The sequence below is a fragment of the Erigeron canadensis genome, chromosome 3, assembly GCF_010389155.1.
Source record: "Erigeron canadensis isolate Cc75 chromosome 3, C_canadensis_v1, whole genome shotgun sequence".
In the NCBI taxonomy this organism is placed as follows: domain Eukaryota; kingdom Viridiplantae; phylum Streptophyta; class Magnoliopsida; order Asterales; family Asteraceae; genus Erigeron; species Erigeron canadensis.
Window position 1 is genome coordinate 36,840,278 of NC_057763.1, and position 12,933 is coordinate 36,853,210.

Sequence of the window (12,933 nt, forward strand, 5' to 3'; positions counted from 1 at the left end):
TATACGACTTTACTAGTCACAAACCATAACATATTCACAAAGAAAAACAATGTACATGCTCTTCAATTCTTCATATATCAGCTTCCTTTCCACTTCATCCGTTGACTCACTACATCAGCCCATCTAATATCAAACTATGCACAATGTCTTAATTATAACAGCCTTTGAAATTGAAGCACCTGCAAAACTTAACCAGATTCCATTCCATAACATGACAGCAACTATAATTCGGTAATTCCCATGATCTCTTTAATGCCTTCTAAAATTTGGTCCTTAATCCTCTCCTTACGAATGCTAGTATAAATAAAAATCCTATTATTCCTTTCCCCAAATCCAGTAAATGTTAGCAGCTAAATGCATTTCTTTGGACAACATTCCAAATAGTATTTGGACACTTAACCATTTGATTACATCCTCCCACATTTTAGGTATCCCATTACCATTAACTATAGAACCTCTTGCCAAACCAAACTAGCATACTCATAATCCTGTTGGTACTTGCAAAATACAAATTTACTTATTCACAGGATACCATTTTGTAAGCCTGTCACGAGTAATCAGTTTACCTTTCAAAGCTAACCATACTGTGAAAGCATGACTTATTATGTTCATACTTGGTATGTACTATCTGTCTATTATATCTCTAAACTAATGCACAAGACGTATTTCATGCCTTTCTATCTAATAGCCCGAAACGAAATTAAAATTAATCCTTGTTCTTTTCTTCTTTGTAAAGCATATTGAATCCTCCATATGAGTTACTAGTGATTGACTCCGGTAATGATTTCCCTAGATCATATGGGGTTATCGGCAATTATGTTTTCCATAAAACCTTTCTACTAGCTCCTAGCTTGTTAGGGGTAGCAACCGTGTCAGGTTGGATTGGTGGATTGGAATCACCCAACTCAAACACGACCCATTAAAGTAATCTTGTCAAAACCTCGTTCCAAACCCAGACAAGCTTAAAACCAGTCACCCATGTAATACATGGTTGGTGTGTTAAAAGGTGTTCACGGGTGAGAGCCAGGTCTGCAATGGTTCAAGCTTGAAGCCTAGGTGGTTGCGATGGTTTTTAAATCAAAGAAAAGTGAAACCTTATATGAGAGTGAACCGCAGAGACACGTTCCACATTATCATATAAAAGGCTAAACCCATTATGGCATTATCCCCAACCCAATCTCATTTATTTAGTGTAAGGTCCGCAGGCAAGAGCAGATCTAAGTGTAATATAAGTACGAAATTTGACAAACACTACTTAAGCATGACATTTAAACACAATTGGTTACAATTTTGAACAAGTTTTTGAATCCAAATTGAAAAGTATGTTTCTCCTAAAATAAGGAGAGATCTCTAATTGAATGTTGGCATGTCTTACAGAAAATAGAAGAAAAACATTGATAGATTTAAGTACATTGATTTATCTTAACTCAACACTATAGTTTACCCAATATCATTCAATCATACGAACAGGGACAAGGTTGAGCCATTGAATTTTCTGATTCATTTTATATCATTTAGCCAAAGCTTTCTTACATGCTATTCAAATTTGACTTAACAAAGTGTCAAATGATTTAAAACCAACAAAATTAGTTAATCAATGGGTGATTCTATTCATTATAGGCACGAATCTTCTGCATTTCAACAGATTGTACTACTTTATCCTCATGATCATTGCATTAGTATGTGTATGATATACATGTGAGAATTGGAACAATGGACAACTGAGTAGCAATAATAAACTCACTGTGGGGAAAATAGATAAAAATCTCAATAGTTATCATATATAATGATATACTCAGAGTTACATATATTCATCACTTTTATGGGGTTCTAGTATTCTACTATTCAAGCATTTACAATTACTATGCAGCAAACTTTATCCACACCAACAGAATATTCCTATGGACTGAAACAGCCCCGAGAGCTTGAAACTTAACACATTCTCAGATCAGGTGCCGTATTGTTTAACAGAATTTCACAATATGTATAAACTTCACCTCCAGAGGCATTAGTTCTAAGAACTAGAGGCCGTCAAGTACCTCATCATTTAATTTTCGAAGATGTGCACTACTAATGCTAGGGAATAGAGGTTTTGGGGATAGATTAACAGCCACTTGATTTCTCATAATTCATCTGTAATATGAGATAATGTTAGGTACATTTCTGAAGCATTTAGTGAAAAAGTTCAGGTAAAATAGGTAGATCACATCTAGTAGTTCAAGAGACAGTCTTTTTATTATCTGATTAGCATAGTGCACACATACTTGTGCTACTTGCGAGGTGTATCATAGTTCATCTCAAATGTAAGAACAATGCATAGAAAACTTCCCCAAAAACTTCGGTGTTCATATAGTAAATTTCAGAAGCATTACATAGAAATGTCTATCAAATCAGCTAGAACACCATCTGTAATAACAATTCAAAGATTTCAGATTCAATGGTTGACAATCAATAAGAAGTGTATTATTCAGACAAATTCTTTTTACGGTGGTGGTTTTATTAAGATATATTCTTTCTACAAGATGCACATATTTTCTATCAACTCTGATATGACATTACATTTATTATGAAGGACATTCAGAGAAATGTAATCATGTAAAAATGCATACAACGTTTCTCTATCCTGCATTTACAGATGCTACTAGCAAGCCATTATCACACAAAGGTAACTTCAGTAGAAAGATGCCCTGAAACCTACTCTATCATATGGTGGAAACCTTCTGTCATATGATGATGAAGACAAAGGTAAAACAGGAGGCATACCAAGAATAGCATTTGAATGACAAGTAGAACCATAGTTAGCCACATGATTGTACCTTTGTGGTTGCCGATTGTTCACATCAACCACAAGGCTAATGTAGTCCATAGCTACAGTAGGTGCAAAACCAAGAAACACCTCATTCCATTTCTTCTTCTGCCCCTCTCCGTCCACAAACCTCAGTGCCTCCAATTCCTCCCTTGAGTATGCAATTTTCTTTAACCCAACAGTCGTGTTTCCAGACACGTTTTCAACTACTGTTTCATTCTTCTCGGTCTGCAAATCAACTTTCTTGGATCCAACAGTCACGTTTTCACAGAGAATTCGATCTTCTACTTCATTCTTGACGATACAAACATCAATCTTTGGGTTCACTTTTAACCCATCATCCTTCTCATCCACAGTTTCATTCTCCACCAAATCCTTTTCATTCCCATTTGACATCTTCACGTTCACTTCATTTTCTTGGACGAAAGCCTCACCAACAATCGTTTCATTCAGATCAACCTCACCTTCTTCAACAATCGTTTCATTCAGATCAAACTCACTTTCTTTCAACAACCCGCCACCACTCTTTTCAGATACACTCAGATCATCAACTTTCTGGTGTTCTTCAACACCATTTCCTACCATTTTCGGATTCTTGGTATCCTTCCTTCGATAAACAGCTTTCACTTTACCACTCATGTTCTTAACATTCAAATCATTTTCTTTACCATTTGACACCTTCAAATTCACTGCATTTTTTGGAAAGTAAGCCTTGCCAACAATCTTTTCAGGTAAATTCAAATCCACCTTACTTTCTTTCAACAACCCGCGACCAATCTTTCCAGATACACTCAGATTATCAATTAATACCCGATTTCCCTCAACACCATTTCCTTCCATCTTCACATTCTTATCATCTTTCCTTCGATAAACCGCCTTCACTTTATCACTCATTTTCTTAACCTTTTTTTGATCTTTCCCCTTTTCAACCTTCTTCACAATCACCCTTTTCCACTCTTCCGCCACACGACCATTTCCCCGCTTCTTCTCATTCACACATTTCATCGAACACTCGGCACTCGGTTTCTTGAACCCATTATCCCTCTTCTTATTCTTCTTCTTTCCGTCCCCAAAACCGACATCAGTTCCCTTCTTCCCCTTACAATTCTTGAACCCACCACCCATCTCAATCAAAGCTGTATCATCAATCACTTCAACTTTCAATGTATCATTTTTTTGCCCAACAACTTGTTTCATGACCTTTTCTTTACTAACCACCAGTTTCTTGATATTCCGTGACTCTTGATGGGTTACAAAGAAACCCATTTGATGGTTTGGTTTGTTGATGGAAGATTTCGAAAACCCAGTTGACATATATGAATTTGTATGTATATGTTGGATGATTTTTTTTGGAAGTTTAACAAATGAGTGATTAGCCATGAATGAATCTGTATATATATGAATAGTAAGAAAGAGAGAAAAAAAGAAAGTGCGGGAGTGAGAGTTTTAGTTGCAAATCAGTTAAAGAATCCGTTTTTATATCCCAACGGAATTTCGAATTATTATATTTATATTAATAGAAGATTTATATATCTATCCAAATTCCAAATGATAATTTGGAAAGATTAGTGCAATTTTATTTTTAATATGATGTAAATTCATGTATGTAAACTTTGGAACCGTCTTATAAGTTTTAAAGAATAATAATAAAAAAGTTTTTATATAAAAATCTATCTATATGCAAATGCAATTTCATATTTTATATAAGTTGCTTAAAAATCTAACATAAATATTGATCACGTGTCACTCAATACTATAAATTTTACATAGTTAACTAATCATACGTGATTAGTTTATCTTATAATAAATTTTTCATTTAAACATCAATTTAACATTATGATATTACCTAATTACGGTGTCAAGTTTGTCAAACAAATTTGCAGTCATATGTCTTTTGTTACAACTTACACAACTTATATTATATATGTTTCTTGTGGATTGCACAATCGTTCCATGGTTCTTGACTCATGTATATATAATTTAGACTATCAAAAAGTTTACTTTCAGAAAGAAAGACAAATTTGTCGTATGGAAACACGGATTTTGACATCAAAAATTGTATCTTACCCTTTTTATATTTCATTTATTCAAGGATTGAGTGCAATTGTTATTGTTGTATAGAAAAAGATAAATGAACGAAAACTTTCTAGTCCCATATGAATATATGATATAGACGAGGTACTATCGTGAACCTTTATATTTTTTTATTCTCTTTTTCTATCACCCAATACCCGATGTATCTTTACCAAAGAGATTTGAACATATCAAGATGGACAACTAACGAAAAAAAAAAAAAACGGACAAAATGAAGAAAAAGAGCCTAGAATGCAAAATTTTCAAATACTCGTTCCACGTTTGGCAAGAAATAAAGGTGCAGTGTATTTAATTTGGCGAGAATAAACTTTTGTTTGGACAAAGAAAATACAGATCTCTCTATCCAACATCCTAAAACCGAATATTTTAGCATAATAATAATATTCTTCTCATCTCATCTGCCAAATGGATGACCCGAAACCTGATCAATCTTCAGGTACCTCCCTCTCTGTTTTCATTTTTATATGTTGTCATATAAATGAATCGCTTATTCATATTTATATATGTATTCATCCCTGTATCTAATGTTCATGCAATTATGGGGAAAAAAAAATAATAATTCCCCAAACTTATTATTTGGTGCCTTCCAACTGTTTGACAAAGTGAGAATTAGTACCCAGAAAGGAATTAAATAAGCAAACAAAACATGGGTGTTCCAAAAGTTGTCATCTTGATGAAGTATTGTCACTTTTGGATTGATTTTAGATAAGGGTTTGGAAGCACCCAATGTGTTGGAGGTGCGTACTGGAAAACACCCATCACATAATAAGGAAACTCACGGGATGCGTGATGATATCGATGTGAATACGCCCATTGGTGATGTCAAAGGTCCTAATGTGTTTGAAAGAGTAAAAGAGGAATTTGAGGCTATCAAGGAAGCCATTCATTCACACAAAGAATCGCCTTCTAGTGCTCGCAAGTATGTTGTTAACATTGCAGTAAATTGTCTTTGCGTGTTGGAAACTATCGTAGGGAGTACTTATTGAATGCGATAAATGATTCCTGACTGTATAATTTCAGGGTTGATACGGCGTTTTCAGGATCTAAACATGAGAAGCAAGGCTCATTTGCAGGTACGATTCTTATAATTAAGTGCACCCTATGTCACTCTATGTATGCTATTGTGAAGTTAGTTTCATACGAATGTTGTCACTCGATATTGAGGGTTGTGTTGATGGGAGATCCTTTGGTTTTGATGGCAGAAGAACATATGGGGAGTCCCAGTAAAAGTAGTCACCATAAAGAGACACATGGGAGGGGGGATGATATTGATGCTGACATCCCAATCAGTGAATTCAAAGGTCCTAGCATATTTCATCGTGCTAAAGAAGAGATTGAGGCCATTGTTGATACTATTCATTCTAAGAAAGAATCTGATGACCAGGATACTCCATCACCAAAGAAGGAGGGTGGATTCCGAGCTGCAGTTAAGCAAAAGCTACATAGAATTAGTAAGCATGAATGAGGTAAGTTACTTATGATTTTTCAGCACATTCAGTGTGCACTTTCATTTTATTTGTATTCAAATAGGTACAGAATCAGTAGATCAGTGTATCATTTTGCTTTATAACCTAATGGTAATGTATGGAATTCAAAGAGATCAATGGATCACAAAAATGTGAGCCAGATTGTTGCTCTTTCGATTGGCTTGTCCTCCGTTTGATTTCTTTTAACTGATTTCCAATAGTCTGGTTCTGTTTTGCACTTTTGCTGTAACGTTCAAGCACACTTGTGATAACAAAAACTAAATTAGGCACAGAAAAAAGTGGGTTGATGTATTGGTGAGGTAGTAATATGAAATTGTACGGTGTATCAGATCAAGTTGTTTTGCCCAATCCTCTTAGGCAGAATATGTTTCGGTAACCTTTCATTTAGTAGATTCATATTATCTTTTCCCAAGTATTTTCAGCGTCTCTGTTAGACACATCAAGAATAAGTCAATAACATATAAATCCTACCTCTGTACATAAATGGTTTGGAACCACATGAGGGCCTTAGTTGGACTTGAACCAGCTATAGAAGTTATGATTTCGGTATATATATTGTATAAACCTGTTAAATTTGTTTGTGTTTTCGTCTTAAGCGGATTATATGGAAATTTTTTTGGCATAACCTGATGTACTGTACCCATTTTATCTCTTAATTATAGTCAGGTATCACAAGCTAGCGTAATCAGGGTGAAAACACGCATTTGAAACACTATGCGATAAAGAAACAATAATCATGTCAAAGGACTGCTAGCATAAGTGTTGAATTGATTGACAATGGGGTATATTGTTGTGCTTGACTCTTGAAAGGAATTAAAGAAAACTGTTGATAACTAGTTAGGATCCCAAAGACAACCAATGAATTTATCTAAACCCTGCAAATTTGGTAATATGGTATAAATTAACAATGTGCTTTCTGTTCTTCATTTTAATATAACAGGGTTTTTGAACACTTCAGGTCCTCAATAAAACAATGCGTCAGGATGCATGAACACATTGTTAGGACTCGACAGACTTGTCTAATACTAATTGTCAAGTTTGCAACAATGGTTACATATGCTTCGGCAAATCAGCTTGTAGCACCTTGTTTTATTTGCAGCAGGGCTGGCAATGGGCTGAGCGTGCATTCAACATGTAGATACTTCTATATTAGCAAGTAATGGAGTCTAAGTGAATTTTCTTGCAACATGGATTTATCCTCAAAACCTTGATATAATGGCGTGTTCTGATTATATCATTTGACATAACCTCAAAACCTTCCTTAATTAAGCGAACAATGGGTACATATAAACCAAGTGAAAACTATATTACGTTCCAAATTTCTGGTGAACAAGACATGAAAGCGCAATGGAAGAAGACAGGCTGTTCAAAATTCGGAACATGTATAAAGTCTCTGGATATATAATAGAATAAATTGGATGAATAGGTCTACTAGGCCTTAAGTCTTAGTTTTCACTCCTCTCCCCTCACTACTCTCTTTGGTTATGCTAAGGTCAGAAAGGAGGAATGGGTGGGCTTACAGTGTGATTTAAAGATAGTTATCAAATCAAATAAATTATAAACTTGTAGTTCTAAAATATATATAATTATAAACTCCTATATTAAAACTACTCTTTCACTACGCCATCCGGTTAAAACTGCAACATTAAAGTGAATTGAAAGCCCTTTGTGAGAATCGTCTGACCAAATCAATATCATCAATAAGTTGAACGGACACATAATTAGCAAGTGACTAATTTTTAGAATCAAAAGTTATAGACACTGGAAAAGTGTTGCAACTTGCATCAAATGCTGAAAGATTAAAAGGACCAATGAAAGACCGCCTTTGGGTTGATGCTAGTTCCAATCTCATCGAGGACCTAGCTTATCATGTCTCCTTTAATGCCATCACCTTTTGTCTCTCGAGTTTTTGGCTCACTGGGTTTTGCCTAATCGGACGCGTGTAATAGGCAAATTAGATGGTAGATTTGTTAAATAACACGAGGAGAAAAATAAAATTTACCTGAGTCTTAAGTGAAACACCCTGCAGTGTTGATTCAAGCTTGTTAAATTTCTCGATGTGATGTCGTGTCATGACTACTTCTCTTGCCTTTATCTTAGCAATATCCTGTATCAAATTTAAAAATTGATCTAGTGAGAACGACATCTTCCCAGAGAAGAGCCTGGATCTTGGTTCTACATTAAACTTCATATTTGTGTATCCTAGTGGAAGTTGTCAGCAATTATGCATGATACACATGGTCATATCAATTGTATTGAGACTAATCTAACACCCTCCTCCATAGTCATAGTATGTCAACAGGCGCATGACCGAATTTTTGATAACAAAAGCTTCATAAAAGCTTTAAGGGAAGGGTAAGGCATGCAGATTTGTATATATGGGCAAAACTCTGATTACCTTATGGGCGTAGGAGCAACATAGGTACTCTAGATTTTCAGGGAAAGCACTTACATAGAATCTTATGCGGCTGCAGGTAACCTCAAGTTTATCAGCTAATTAATGAATCCTAAATTATATGCTCAGGCTTACTATTAGCCTATCAAAAAGCATCATACTGTTTAAATTAGTAGATGAAAGTTCAGGAAGCATGGGCCAGAAAGGGGAAAGCAGAACATCATGTATTTATTTAATTAGTTCAAATAATAACACAAGCGGCAGGGAAGAGCAGAACATCAATCGATTTTCTGAATTAACGATTAGACAATTATCAGACTGGCAGTATTGAATATGTATATATTGTATCAAGTTGCTCAATGTCAAATTTGCAGAACTTTTGCCCAATTGTACATACAAAGGAGTTAAACATCACAGATGCAAAGGAGTTATGCATCTGTCATTACTACATATGACCTGCAGCCACAAACTGCTCAAAAGCACTACGGAAAACAATTATAGTGTACACTAAAGTTGCCAATATAAACTTTGTTGAAGCAAAAGCAAAACAAGCAAGCATCTTTGCACACAGCCGATCAGTTGGGAAAGAAAAGAAGAAAAAAGAAATGCAGATTGAGTTGAAAACTAATCAGAAAGGCGTAATTACCATATTCCCTTGTTCGGCTTCTTTCTTAATCTCTGCTAACAGTTCCTTCTCATGATCCAGAAAACCTTGCCTCTGCTTCTCTATTTTAGCCCTACATTTATCAAGCCTTTTCTTCTTCTCCTCCAATACGTCTGCATAATTTATTACTCTTAAGAAGTTAATACAGATAATTACAATTACACTTTATCCGGACAAACAAAACAAGGTAGCAGTTTACAGGCCAAATAGCATAAAAAGGGTAAATACGAAATTCACAGTTTTGGTACGACAACTGAAACACACCACCATTGATGGTGGGGAAGTGTAACATAAAAGCGAGGCCAGAGTTCAAATCCCATGGCCCTAACCATAGTGTCACACTCTCAAAAATTTGAGGGTTTTAGGAATGATAAAAGGGGAGGGGGGACCCACCACCACATTGGACCCTAAATCACCTAATCCCTTACTAGTTAGTGCTTAATACATTGGTAATTGTTTTTGTATCTAATCTAATTATTGTTAAGCGCTCCTAACCGAATTGATAGCTAGCATTTATATGATTCTTACCATCAGAAAGGCACAAATCAACCAACTCTGTAAACATCTCAGTTCACATCTATAATATAAAACTAAACCAATAAATTTATTTATAAATAAAAATAAAACATAAATAAACAAGTAATAGGAATTTAACACAGCAAATGTTTAAAATAAAAGTAAAAGTGCGAACCTTGGGCTGTCTTTTTCTTCTTGCCAAATATGGACCACATTGTATTTCGGTCGATCGATTTCAGTTTGAGTGATTTATATCAAGAGATCGAAACTTGAATAAAACCACCCCTTTTTTAAGTTCCAAAGATTTTAAATTTATTAACTTTTGTCGCTTTTATTAGCAGGCAAGCGGGAAAAGATTTAATATAAATGCTGTGTAGACACTATACAGATGGAGATAGTTTTTTCTGGTAACATTGACATTACCGTACACGCATACAGGGATAATGTTTAGGATTTTGAAAAGAAAAGAAAAAAAAAGGTCTTATATTATGGGAAAAGGGAATATAAGACTGTCCGACACCTAAGCTTAGGTGTGCAACTCCTCACATACTAATATTTTATTATATATGTTTAATGAATAAATGTTTGGGCCCTTTAAAAAATTAATATGTGAGTGTCCGGCATCTAAGCTTAGGTACCTAACAGCCTTATATTCTCATCCCCTTATATTATACTGGATATAAAAAAGTAGGCTCATATAATTTTTTTTATGCACACTATTTATAAAAAACAATAGGTTTTGCTAAACAAAGTCCTAAGGGCTGTTGTTAAGGTGCATTAATTAGTTGCACACTTGGGGCGACATTTAATATGAAAATGTATAACCTTTTAATGCACGTTAAGTAAAGCATGGGGCTTCATTTAGCATTTTCCAAAACAATATATAATACTTTTATCATAAAACTATAAAGTTTATAGGATTTAGCTGACACATGTACTCAAGTCACTATTAGGGTGGAGAGAGTGTGCAGCGAGATGGGGTGCAGGAAATGGCGAGTTGGAGGGAGCTTCGACCACATTTGATGCGAGATGGAGGGGAGATGGTGGGTGGCAATATGAATTCTCGCATAAAGATGTGGAAGGAGGTGAATAAAAAGGACAGTTTGTGAAAATTTCAAACGAGCACACGACCGTTGGCAGGGACCATTTGTGTAACTTGCCCCACTTTAGGGGCCAAATGTGTAAAAAAAATATTTTTCTATATATACATGAATTTTAAACTTAAACTTGTTGTCATCAACCATGTTAGAGTGGATCTTGTTTCTAAACTCGAACTCAGATATTGGTGAGTTGTTTGAAGAAGCAAAAGAAATCATTTGAAAAAAATAGAAGATGAAATGGTTTGAATTTGTGAATAAAAGGTATAGTGTGTGTTGAATGGTTTGATAATGGAATTGATAGTGTTTATGGTAAACTTTAGGAGAAAAGATTTTTTTTTTTTTTATATTTTTATAATCTTAACAATCAAATTCAAAAACTTAAAATATTTAATTATGCAAAGTTTATAACATTAAAAATAAGTTGTGAATATTTAAAGAAAATGTTAAAAATGATGGTTGTCACTAAACAAAAATCGAAGAGTTTAAATGAGGTGGAGTAATTTGATTTGATAAGTTGATGGAGATGAAGAAATGGAAATGTATGTCCGTCCCCCCCCCCCCCCCCCCCCCCCCCAGTAAAAATTCTAATATAGTTAACCAGATTACTATTTGTTAGTTTACGTGTAATCAGTTAATATCATTATGAACTTTAGTTACCATGTAAAATCAAATATTAAGTAATTCGTGGTTGACCCTTTGGTAAACATTTTTGCTTTTTGAAATGTATATATGTGTATTTTAAAGTGATTTTTTTAAAAATAATAATAATAATAATAATAATAATAATAATAAAAAATAATTGGATGGAAATCCCCTGATTCCATGTATCATTTGGTACCCACTAATCACATAGTCAGGCTAGTGTCCATGTGATTTTCAACCATTTAATAATTCACTTATTATCTCAAGTTTGCATTTCACAAAAATCGAACTTCTCATCAATAAAAGCAAAAATATAAGAGTATTTTGTTCGTATGTGAGTTTGTCATTTGTGTTGATTATCCTTTTCAAATGGAAGAATATGAAGATTATTTATTTAACAAATAAGTGCCTTGTTATTTAATATTCGTGTTTGTTCTTCTTTGCCTAAACCTAAAGGAATGAACGTGAACATAAATATCGGTTCACTTGTGTGCGTGTTTACCTAGTAATTTTGTAACCTTGAATATACATTATCGTTACACCAAGTCATTTATTTCATCGCTTGAATGTGAGTGAAACAATACTAAAATTTATACCCCTTTTTTTTCTTTTTTTTTGAAATTTCTTTTAAATTGTTGCTTTGATGCTACTGATATCTTAATATATGTTAAAAAACTTTTTTAACCAAATTCAAGTAACTGAATTACAGATAAATAACATAATATAGGTTGGTTTGAGGTAGTAAAATAACATAACCAAACCGAAAAAATCATTTAAAATCTTTATGTAACCGAATCAAGCTAAAACCGTTTGCACCCATGATCTATACAATGTCGATTTCAGTCATGTGTACCATTATACTAACTTGTTTGACTATTTTACTTTGCAATCTCAAAGTTTATTAGATGAGTAATTCTAAGTTTATAAACTTTTTACAAACAAAATTTACAAACATAACTTCCTCCAATTGAATCATGTCTAGGTCTTCTATTTCTTCTTTCTCTCCTTTGTTTCATTATACCAACTCACATACCAAGTGTTTGTAAAAATTATTTTGTAATGTGTTTGTCAATCTAGCATTGCTATTATTAGATTAGCAAGAGATAAAATAGTCCAAATATATGATTTTAGTAATGTAAAAATGAGAAAATCACCCTCCAAACATAAAGGGTGGTATATGTAAATTACGTACTCAAAAAGAGGGAAAATCGAAACCTTTAAACCCTAAA

At 34.0% G+C, this 12,933-nt stretch overlaps 2 protein-coding genes across 5 annotated transcripts; one reads left to right on the forward strand and one right to left on the reverse strand.

Annotated features, from left to right (window-relative positions):
- Positions 1-5,193: 5,193 nt before the first annotated feature.
- LOC122592588 lies at positions 5,194-7,573 on the forward strand. Of its 4 annotated transcripts, none has more exons than XM_043764857.1 (5): positions 5,194-5,336; positions 5,606-5,819; positions 5,921-5,973; positions 6,103-6,366; positions 7,328-7,573. In XM_043764857.1, exons 1-4 carry the CDS (start codon positions 5,306-5,308, stop codon positions 6,363-6,365), a joined length of 561 nt encoding a protein of 186 aa, XP_043620792.1. In that variant the 5' UTR covers positions 5,194-5,305; the 3' UTR covers position 6,366; positions 7,328-7,573. The 4 variants fall into 4 exon arrangements, with proteins under 4 accessions (XP_043620792.1, XP_043620791.1, XP_043620793.1 ...); XM_043764856.1 differs by having other exon boundaries at positions 7,346-7,573; XM_043764858.1 differs by lacking the exon at positions 7,328-7,573 and adding an exon at positions 7,050-7,182.
- A 465-nt stretch (positions 7,574-8,038) lies between these two features.
- LOC122592589 (vacuolar protein sorting-associated protein 2 homolog 1-like) lies at positions 8,039-10,395 on the reverse strand. The gene is made up of 4 exons (XM_043764859.1): positions 10,138-10,395; positions 9,429-9,559; positions 8,390-8,494; positions 8,039-8,315 (listed from the first exon to the last, which is right to left on the reverse strand). Exons 1-4 carry the CDS (start codon positions 10,175-10,177, stop codon positions 8,247-8,249), a joined length of 345 nt encoding a protein of 114 aa, XP_043620794.1. The 5' UTR covers positions 10,178-10,395; the 3' UTR covers positions 8,039-8,246.
- Positions 10,396-12,933: the final 2,538 nt, after the last annotated feature.